Genomic DNA, 10,594 nt, shown 5'->3' with positions numbered 1-10,594 from the left:
AATGAAATGAGACAAAGTATATGTGAACTGCTGTATGAAAAGTGAATTTACTCTGTAAATCTTCACCCAAATCCTAATTAAAAAAAAAAAAAGAAGCTGGGTCATTATTATTTTATTCTGAACCAAGAAAATCCTGAATGTGATAGACAAGATTCAGATTGGCCTTAACTAGAAAGATGGTGTTATTTATGTTATTAAGACCTGAAAATGTTTGACCTGGGAGGACTAAGATGAGAGCATCTCTCTATTACTTTCTGACATCCCTTTCCTTCCCCATGAAGAGGACGGCTAGATCACCTGTTAGATGATAGGACTGGCTGCATCTCAACATGTGATGGGAAAACAGTCAATCCTGTTGTTGCTTATCAAACACAAGGAAGAACACAAAGCTTCTTTGAGTTTGAAGAAATCTGCTGTTTTGTGAGTAGAGTCTTTCATTATCATGTTAAAGGACCTCTTGGGTTGTCTTTAGGAGAAAAATATTTTTAGTGGTATCTCTATCTTATCCTTGGATCAAAAATGGCTTTAGGGTCAAAAACTTAAATTTTCCTCATTTCTGTCTGCAAAACTAACCCTGTCCTCCAGAGTCTCTTGTTGACTGGTTCATGTCTTTTCCAGGAAGCTAAAGAAACTCTTTCGGAAACTGAAAGATGAGACAGAACCTGGAGAATCTGACTCTACCCATTCAAAACATCCAGAGCAGTGGGACCTAGACTACACCTTGGAACCATACACTGGACTGACTCCAGAGTACATGGAAATGAGTAAGAGCCATGATTCTTCCTTCTGGCGGTGGGGGGGGGGGCAAGTTCAGACAAGGGGTCTGTGTGTATGTGCATTTGTGTGTGGAGCAGGGGCTGAGGCAAATTACTGAGGCTGCCAGTTGCTCTTTCATAAGCTTCATGACTATACAATGTTACATTAAATGCCACATGACCAGTCAAAGAGGGTTGGGCAGAAAGAATCCTGGAATGAGAACCAGAAGCAACTCAGCCACCAACTTGATGCATGATACCAGGATTATGCTCTGTTATCCTTGGGCCTCCTGTCTTCATTAATGTATATCAAAGGTTTGGTCTCTTCAGTCTCTTCTCCTGGTTCTCATCATTAATAAAACTAAAAGGTCAATAGCAAAATATAAAATTTAAGAAGACAGTTTCCATAAAAGAAGAGTAAATTAGTCCTATGATACTTGGGTCAAAGATATATACATCATCTTTGACATGGGGAATAGAGGGAGTCAACACTCTGGTCAGGTGGGGCTGAGTAAGGTGTCAACTCTTCTCAAAAAAAAAAAAAAAAAGAACTTGGGATGCTTTATGTAGGGTGTGAGAGGAAGGACTTTAGTTATAGGAGCTTTCTGTTACTCTCGGATAAGACTGACGGCAGGAGTGCATGTCAGTACAGGTTGCTAGAACATAATCGTTTCAGATGTGGTTTGGAATCTAGGTCGTGGAATCCCCCTTATGGAAATGTCCCAACTTATACCAGCTGTCTTGGCTACTTGTGACTAACCTTGATCTTATTTTGGGATGAATGTCTTAGAAGCCTATTTTTAAGAGTTGGGAATAATGAATTAAAAGCACAGCATACGATAGAACAAGAAAACCCATTGCTGTCGAGTCAATCCCAACTCATAGTAACTCCATAGGATAGAGTAGAACTCCCCTACTGGGTTTCCAAGACTGTAAATCTTTTTGGAAGCAGACTGCCACCTCTTTATTCCAAGGAGCAGCTGATGGATTCAAACTGCTGACCTTTAAGTAGCCAAGCACTTAACCACTGTACCATCAGAACTCCTCACCGAGAGACAAGATATATCATCTAAACTTTTACTCAGTCTAGAGATCATGGAGAAACATCCATCAGATCCAACAAAAGAATCACTAAATACTAAATTCAATACTTAGCATCCTTGGATCTATGATTGTGTTTGCATAATGGCCCCTCCCCTTTGTTGAATTATTTTTAATAGGCAGTCACCAATACCTCTCTATGTACCAGGTACATCATTCATTCTTTCTAATAGATGTTTATTTATTCTATTCTATATGTGCATAGTGTTAGGGATGGAAGGATGGGCAGAGTCCAGATTAGAAGACCTGATATAATCCTAATGTATCTAAAATTCCAGGCAAATACTGACCTTTGTAATCTAAATAAACTCACCAGAGAAGAAACAATCTTTATGTCTGTTGCAGGAGTAATAGGCAAAGAAAATATCAAGACCTTGTCTGTGGAAACACATAGCTTTCTTAAGCCTTTCACCTTCAGCTAAGTGCTACCTCTAATCCCTCTCCAGTGCTGAGCCAGTTATTTACTTCTGAAGTGATTGCTCATATTTCAGATGCCTTTCTACATCTGCCATCCTCTTACTCAGAAAGAAAGAAATTGCTGCCAGAGAGTTAGGATTTTATTTAGGAAGACATTAAAAATCCTTGAGCTCTGCCTCTCCACCCACCTTCCAGCCCAATCCCCCATCCCTACTACCCAATTTTCTGTAGGCTTTACATGCTTGTTGGCTGGCTGGCTGGCTGGGTAGCTATTTCAAAGCTTCCTCTTTGGAGTAATTAAGAGTCAGTATTCTTGAGCCATATTCCTGGGGTTCAAATCCTGGCTTTTCACCAACTAGCTAGATAAGATTATGTTTCTCCATTTGCTTAGTTATAGGGAAAAAAAAAAAAATCTATCGCACGGAACTGTTGTGAGTATTTAATGGATTAATATCTGTGTAATGCTTAATACAATGTCTAGTCCATATAAAAGCTATGTTAAGTGTCAAGTGTTGTTGCTTCTCTTAATGGTCTTGAGACCATAGGAAAGCAGTATAGGGAGATATGCTCCACTATGCCAGCTGTTCTGTGTGTTGAATAGACACCCACCCATATGAATGTGCTCATACTGGGGCACTTATAAGGTAATGACAAAAAAAAAAAAAAAAATCACACCAAGTTTGTAAAGAGTGAAATCCATAGAGTACAACTACTTACAAGGAATAAAACAACTATTTAATAGGAAATGTGAAAAAAGGGAAAATATCTCCCCAAAGTTCTCTCATTCTAGATCAACATTTTATTAGCATTTGGTATCATTTCTTAGAGCCTTTTGTTGTTGTTTTGTAATTCATATGATTTTAAGAATAAAATTGTGATTATATGTACCTATTTTTTGTTTAGTACTATATCCGTAAATATTTCTAAGTTGTCGCATGTTGAATAGTAGTCCCTCTAATAAATGTACCATAGTTTATTTACTTGTCTTCCAATGAAGGACATAGAGATTTTTCCAATTTTCCCCCTATTTTAATACTCTAATATGCACTATCTTTGTGCATATAATCTTTTCCACATTCAGCATTATTGCCTCATGATTCCCACAGGTGTGATTACTAGTTATAAGGTATAGCTATTGTATGGTTCTTGATTCATTTTGCCAAGTTGTTTTCTGAAAACATTGGACCAATTTACCCAGCCATAGCCAATGTATGAAAAGACTCTTTCAGTGAGTATCAATTATTCAGCACCCCAAAATCACCTGAAAGAATTGTGAGTATACATTGAGCTAGAGAGTTCCAGGCCTGTATGCCTACCCATTCTACCTTTTTGAAGTGAATATTTCTGAGTCATCCTTTCAGACTTAGCTTTTCTCATTGCCTCCTCTGAAATGCCTTCACTGATTGTGTTCTTCCTGAGAGGAATAATTGACCATTTGCTTTTCTATCCCAACATTATATTTAGGATATACAGTGATGATGTGTCTTACTGAATACAGTAATATTGCTCACATATCTGTTCTTCTTCAGACCCAGTCTATTAGCTCCTAAAGGGCAGGGGGTAGAGACAATATTCATCTTCATATCCCCTAGGGCCTAGTACATTTATTTGTACCACAGGCCCTCAATATGTCTGATAAAAAAAAAGTGAGTGAATGAATTTATTAATTATTAATTAATGAAGGAAGGTTTCTTAACAGAGCTAAGTTTATATTAACTTTAAGAGGTAAATAAAGGATCATTTTCAAAGCAAGATTTGGTTGATAGTGGGTCAGGGATGTTCTGAAGAGATGTCCAGCTCTTGGTAGGCAGTTGGACTAGGCAATTCCCAAGGTTTCTTCTGATTCTGAGATCCATATATCAATGATAAGGACAGAGAATTACATTCCAAGGAAAAAGACTAGCAAGTACAAAGAGCCTCATGGCCATGAGTAACTGCTGACAATGGAAAAGAAATAGTGGCTATAGTATTATTGTTGTTGTACAGAAGTAGATTGTCCAACCTTCCTTCCAAGGTTTGAACTCAGAAGTGACTGGTGGGTTTGAACCACCAGCCTTCTGGTTAGCAGTCAAGTGCCTTAGGCACTATGCCACCAGAACTCCTGATTATAGTGTAGGGGCAAGTCAAATAAAGCCCAGAGATCAGTGGAGGACCTTGAAGACCATTCAGCCATCCAGATTTATATATCAATCACTTAGGCCATAGGGAGCAGTTGTAAAATCTTGGCAAATATGGTGAGTATGTATGAACGCTTTGTTTACCTTCAGGAAATGAGTAACAAGTGTGGAAGGGGAATTTTTTTTTTTTTTGCATTTTTGTTAGGTGTTGTGGACTCAGCTCTGACTCATAGTGACCCAATGTATAGCAAAAGAAAATACTGCCTGGTCCTCCACCATCCATCTCATTGAGCACACCCCCTTTATGATGACACTTCTTTTACCAAGCATGGTATCCTTCTTCAGGGGCTGGTCCCTTCTGACAACATGGCTAAAGTAAGCAAGATAAAGCCTAGCCATTCTCACTTCTAAGGAGCATTCAGCTCATTCTTCTGTCAGTCCGTGGTATTTTCAGTATTCTTCTCTAACACCACAATTCAAATGCATCAGTTCTTCTGTGGTCTTTCTTATTCAGCATGGAGCTTTCATATGCATATGAGGCTATTGAAAATACCTTGGCTTGGGTCAGGCAAATTGTAGTTTCAAAGTGACGTCTTTGCTCTTTAATTCTTTAAAGAGGTAGGTCTTTTGCAGCAGATTTGCCTGATGCAATACATTGTCTGATTTCTTGACTGCTGCTTCCATGGATACTGATTGTGAATCTAGGTAAAATGAAATCCCTGACAACTTCAATTGTTTCTCCATTTATCATGATGTTGCTTATTGGGCCAGTTGTGAGGATTTTTATTTTCTTTATGTTGAAATGTAATCCATATGGAAGGCTGTAGTCTTTGATCTCCACCGATCTCTGGGCTTTATTTGACTTGTCCCTACACTATAACCAGGAGTTCTGGTGGCATAGTGCCTAAGGCACTGCCCAGTCCTTGACTATACAAGGAGACAAATATTCCCTTAAAGGGTCAAGGGTATAATCCAGAAATAAAAAGAATGAAAGGAACTCTATATAAAATACAAAATAACATAATCATTTCTCTCAAATTACTGGAGAAAAAAAAAAAAAAAAAACCTCACTGCCTTCACTTTGGTTCCAACTCATAGCAAATCCTCCTTGGGTTTCTGAGGCAGTATCTCTAGGAAGTAGATTGCCCAGTTTTCCTTCCAAGGAGTGGCTGGTGGATTTGAACCGCCAGCAGTCAAATGTCTTATACATTATGCCGCCAGATCTCCCAAAACTACTGAACATCTTAGCAAAAATGGCCTAAAGAATTCTGTTAGTGAGATTCTGGGAAAGTCAGCTGGGATAATAGGTGTGTGATCCAGGCTTCCTTATCCAGATAAGATTGCATTGACATCTACCTGAATTTTTGAGAAGACTGTTGTGGTCTTCAAACTTCTCCCTCCCTCTAGATGCATAATAAATGTTTGATAAAAGAAAGTAAGGAAAGAAGCCCACCTGTCTTTGCTCACTTCTTGTTTAGTCTTACTATCCCTCTCTCTACCACTCATCTGTCAGTTTGTCATACTGTGGTGGCTTATGTTTTGCTGGAAGCTATGCCACTGGTATTCAAAATACCAGCAGAGTCACCCATGGTGGACAGATTTCAGTGGAGTTTCCAGACTACAGACAAATGGAAGGACGGGGCTATCCACTTCTGAAAAAAATTGGCCACTGAAAACTTTCAGCACATAACAACAACAACAACTGAAAACCTTATGAATAGCAGTGAAACATTGTCTGACATAGTGCTGGAAGATGAGCCTCTCAGGTTGGAAGGCACTCAAAGTATGACTGGAAAGAGCTGTCTCCTCAAGGTGACCTAAATGATGTGAATGAATTAAAGCTTTCAGAACCTTCATTTGCTGACATGGCAAGGCTCAAAATGAGAAGAAATAGGTACAAACTTTCATTTATAATCAGAACGTGAGATGTATGAAATAAGAATAGGTGCTAAAGGGACATAGAAGTGGCATCTTCTGACCTCCTTTAACTTCACAAGATAAAGACAGAATCACCATCACCAGCTGGAGGCCTGTTCTTATAAGGCCAGACATGCCACCACCCTCCAGCCCTCTTACCAATCTTGACACCAATTGTCCCTACCCGGCACTCACCACCTCTCTGCTGGGTTTGATAATTCACTGCAGTGGCCACACCGAACTCACAGATTATGGGGTTTAGTAGTGAAGCAACAGGTTATAATTCAAGTTCAGGAACACACTCAGGATACAGTTCTTCAATCAGGACAGTCTACATCTCTACTGGGCTCTTAGACATGCCTCTCTGGCCTCTGCCTCTGTAAGCCAAGTAAGCCTGCTGCTCTGTCTCATGCCTCTTGGTTCCACTGCCACCATCTCTCAGCCAGGCTTCTCTCTCAGCTGGTTGTCTCTCTCAGTGGGGCATCTCTCTTACCCATCAGTGAGACTCAAATCTGCTTCTAGGAAGGGCTCATTTTAAGCCTAGCAGAGTGGCAAAACCAACCAATCCCAACATTAGAATTCTACACACCTGAGAGAGAGCAAACTTCCCAGAAAATTACTTCATGCTGCCCCAACAAAATACCCCAGGTGGATGACTTTAACAATCAGGAGTTTAAAAGCAGCTACTCACAGTAATCCAGTGGGAGTTACAAGGACTATGGCTAGAAAAGCCATGCCATGTAATTCACTACACCGCACTAGGAAAACTGGAAGTTGTCAAAAATGAAATGAAACACATAAAGATCAATGTCCTGGGCATTAGTAAGCTAAAGTGGACTGGTATTAACCATCTTGTTCAGACAATCCTGTGGTCTACCATGCTACCAGACAAAATGAAGAGGAATGGCATCCCATTCATCGTTTAAAAGAACATTTCAAGATCTATCCTGAAGTACAATGCTGTCCTTGATAGGCTAATACCCATATACTTACAAGGAAGACCAGTTAATATTATCCAAATGTATGCAGCAAACACTAAAGCTTGTGAAGACTTTTACTAACCTCTGCCATTTGAAATAGGCCAAACATGCTATCAAGATGTATTGATAATTACTGGTTATTGCAATGTGAAAGTTGGAAAGAAAGAATGTCGGTAGTTGAAAAGCATGGTCTTGGTGAAAGAAATGATTCTGAAGACCTCATAATAGAATTTTTCAAGAGCAGTGACTTACTCATTGCAAATACCTTTTTTTCAACAACATAAACAGGAACTACCCACGTGGATCTTGCCAGATGGAATATACAGAAATAAAATTGACTACATCTGTGGAAACAGGTGATGGAGAAGCTCAATATCATCAACCAGAACAAAGGCAGGAGCTGACTGTGGAACAGAACATCAATTGATCACATGCAAGTCCACGAGAATCAAAATATGTCCTTGATTACAACCCACCTGAACTTAGAGACCATCTGAAGAACAGATTTGATGCACTGAACACCCAATGACCAAATCTAGACAAGTTGTGGGATGGCATCAAGAATATCATACATGAAGAAGCAAAAGATCATCAAAAAGACAGTAAAAGAAGGAAAGAACAAAATGGATGTCAGAAAAGACTCTGAAACTTGCTCTTGAATGGAGAGAAGCTAAAGTAAATGGAAGAAATGATGAAATAAAAGAGTTACATCAGGGTTGTATTCTTTTACCATGCTTATTCAATCTGTATATTGAGCAAATAATCCAAGAAGCCAGACTGTATGGAGAAGAATGTGGCATCAGGATTGGAGGAAGACTCATTAACAATCTTGTTCATGAATAGGGTCCGACTTGAAGGCACATAACATCAACAACAACAAAGTGACTTGGGTCAATGCATTTTTTTTTTTTTTTTGGCAATATATCCTCCCCTCCCCTCCACCCTTGGTAACCAACAAAGAAAGTTTCCTTCCATATATAAATCATTCCTTGACTTTTTACAATAATGAACTAATAGTACATTTGTCCTTCTGTGATTGGCTTATTTCATTCATCATAATGTCCTCCAAGTTCATCCATGTTATGCAGTGTTTTATAGATTCTACAATATTCTTTAGTGTTTCATGGTATCCCATTGTGTGCATGTACCATCGTTTGGTTATCCATTCTTCTGTTGGTGGACACTTAGGATGTTTCCATCTTTTCACTATTGTAAATAGTGCTGTGATTAACATGGTTGTGCATATATCTGTTCTTGTCCTGGCTCTCACTTCTTTAGGATATATACCTGGTAATGAGATTGCTGGGTCAATGGTATTTCTAATTCCAGCTTTTTAAGAAATCACCATACTGCTTTCCACAGTGGTTGTATCATTTGACAGTCCCACCAGCAGTTAGGAGAGTCCCAATCTCTGACATCCTCACCAGCATTTGTTATTTTCTATCTTGGTAACTTTGTGGTTAGTGCTGTGGTGAGACGGTATCTCATTGTTATTTCAATTTGCATCTCTCTGAAGGCTAATAATTGTGAGCATTTCTTCATGTATTTGCTGGCTGCCTCAATATCCTCTTTGGTGAAGTGTCTATTCATATCTTCTGTTCATTTTTAAATTGGATTGTTAATCTTTTTGTTATTGAAGTGTTGGAGTTTTCTATAAATTTTAGAGATAAGTCCCTTGTCAGATATGTCATTGCCGAATATTTTTTCCCAATCTGTAGATTCTCTTTTGACTCTTTTGGAGAAGTCTTTGGAAGCGCATAAAAATTTAAATTTTAAAAGGTCCCATTCATCTAGTTAATCTACAGCTGCTTGTGCCTTTTAGGTTATGCTTGACAATCTATTTATGCCATAAATCGGGGGCCCAAAATTTGCACCTAGTTTTTCCTTGAGAAACTTTATGGTTTTAGGTTTCACTTTTAGGTCTTTGACCCATCTGGAGTTAGTTTTTGTGTATGGTGTGAGATACAGATCTTGTTTTATTTTTCTGCAAATGGATATCCAGTTTTGCCAGCACCATTTATTAAATGCCCATTTAATGGATTTCAGCCCGAAGGAAGATGGGACAATCTACTTCCATAGTGATACTGCCCCGGATACCCAAGGAGGGGTTGCTATGAGTCGGGTCTGACTCGACGGCACATAACAACAACAACAACAACATAGGTTGATGGATCTATTTTTGGGTTCTCAATTCTGTTCCACTGGTCTATGTTTCTGTCATTGTATCAGTACCAGGCTGTTTTGACTACTGTGGCTGTATAGTAGGTTTTGAGATCCAGGAGTGTGAGACCTCTGACTTTGTTCTTCTTCTTCAATGGTTCTTTGCTTATTTGAAGTCTCTTTCCTTTCCATATAAAATTAGTGATTGGTTTTTCCATATCCCTAAAGAATGTTGATGGGATCTGGATTGGGATTTCATGAATGTATAGATTGCTTTGAGTAGTATTGACATTTTCACAGTGCTCAATCTTCCTATCCATGAGCAGATATTTTCTTCCATTTATGTAGATCTCTTATGGTTTCTTGGAGTAGTGATTTGTAGTTTTCTTTGTACAGGTCTTTTGTGTCCCAAGTGAGATTTCTTTCCAAGTATTTTATTTTTTTTGGTAGCTATTGTAAATGATACTGATTTCCTTATTTCCTTCTCAGCAATCTCTTTGCTGGTGTAGAGAATCCAACTGATTTTTGTGTGTTGATCTTGTATACTGCCACTATACTAAATCTCTTAATTAGTTCCAGTAGTTTTTTTTTTGCCGAGTCTCTTGGGTTTTCTGGTTGGCAGTCAAATGCCTTAGGCACTACACACCAGAGCTGGCAGTTCAAACCTACCAGCCACTGTTCAGAAGGAAGATCAGGCAATCTACTTTTGTAGAGATACTGCCTCAGAAACCCAAGGAGAAGTCGCTATGAGTTGGATCTGACTAGACAGCAGTGAGTTTTGTTATTGGTCTTGACGTTTTCTATGTATAGGATCATGTCATCTGCAAATAGGGATAATTTGCCTTCTTCCTTATCAATTTGGATGCCTTTGATTTCTCTTTCTTGCCTTATTGCCCTGTCTAAGACTTCCAATACAGTGTTGAATAGAAGTGGTAATAGAGGGCATCCTTGTCTAGTTCTTCTTTGCAAGGGCAATGGTTTCAGTCTCTCTCTATTGAGAATAATGTTGGCTGTTGCTTTTGCTTATATGCCCTTTATTATGTTGAGGAATATCCCTTCTATTCTGATTTTGCTGAGAGTTTTGATCAGGAATGGGTGTTGGATTTTATCAAATGCCTTTTCTGCATCAATTGATATGATCATGTGG

The 10,594-nt window shown here is 38.8% G+C and overlaps 1 protein-coding gene across 1 annotated transcript in view; it reads left to right on the top strand.

Annotated features, from left to right (window-relative positions):
- ANO2 (anoctamin 2) overlaps positions 1–10,594 on the top strand; it is a 556,059-nt gene that overhangs the window by 486,919 nt on the left and 58,546 nt on the right. The window contains exon 20 of the mRNA XM_007937086.1: positions 619–764. Within this exon, the coding sequence (XP_007935277.1) occupies positions 619–764 (146 nt within the window). The remainder of the gene's footprint in view (positions 1–618; positions 765–10,594) is intronic.

The sequence above is a fragment of the Orycteropus afer genome, unplaced genomic scaffold (assembly GCF_000298275.1).
Source record: "Orycteropus afer afer isolate SDZICR_OR568_19922 unplaced genomic scaffold, OryAfe1.0 scaffold00040, whole genome shotgun sequence".
In the NCBI taxonomy this organism is placed as follows: domain Eukaryota; kingdom Metazoa; phylum Chordata; class Mammalia; order Tubulidentata; family Orycteropodidae; genus Orycteropus; species Orycteropus afer.
This window is presented reverse-complemented; position numbering and strand designations above follow the sequence as displayed.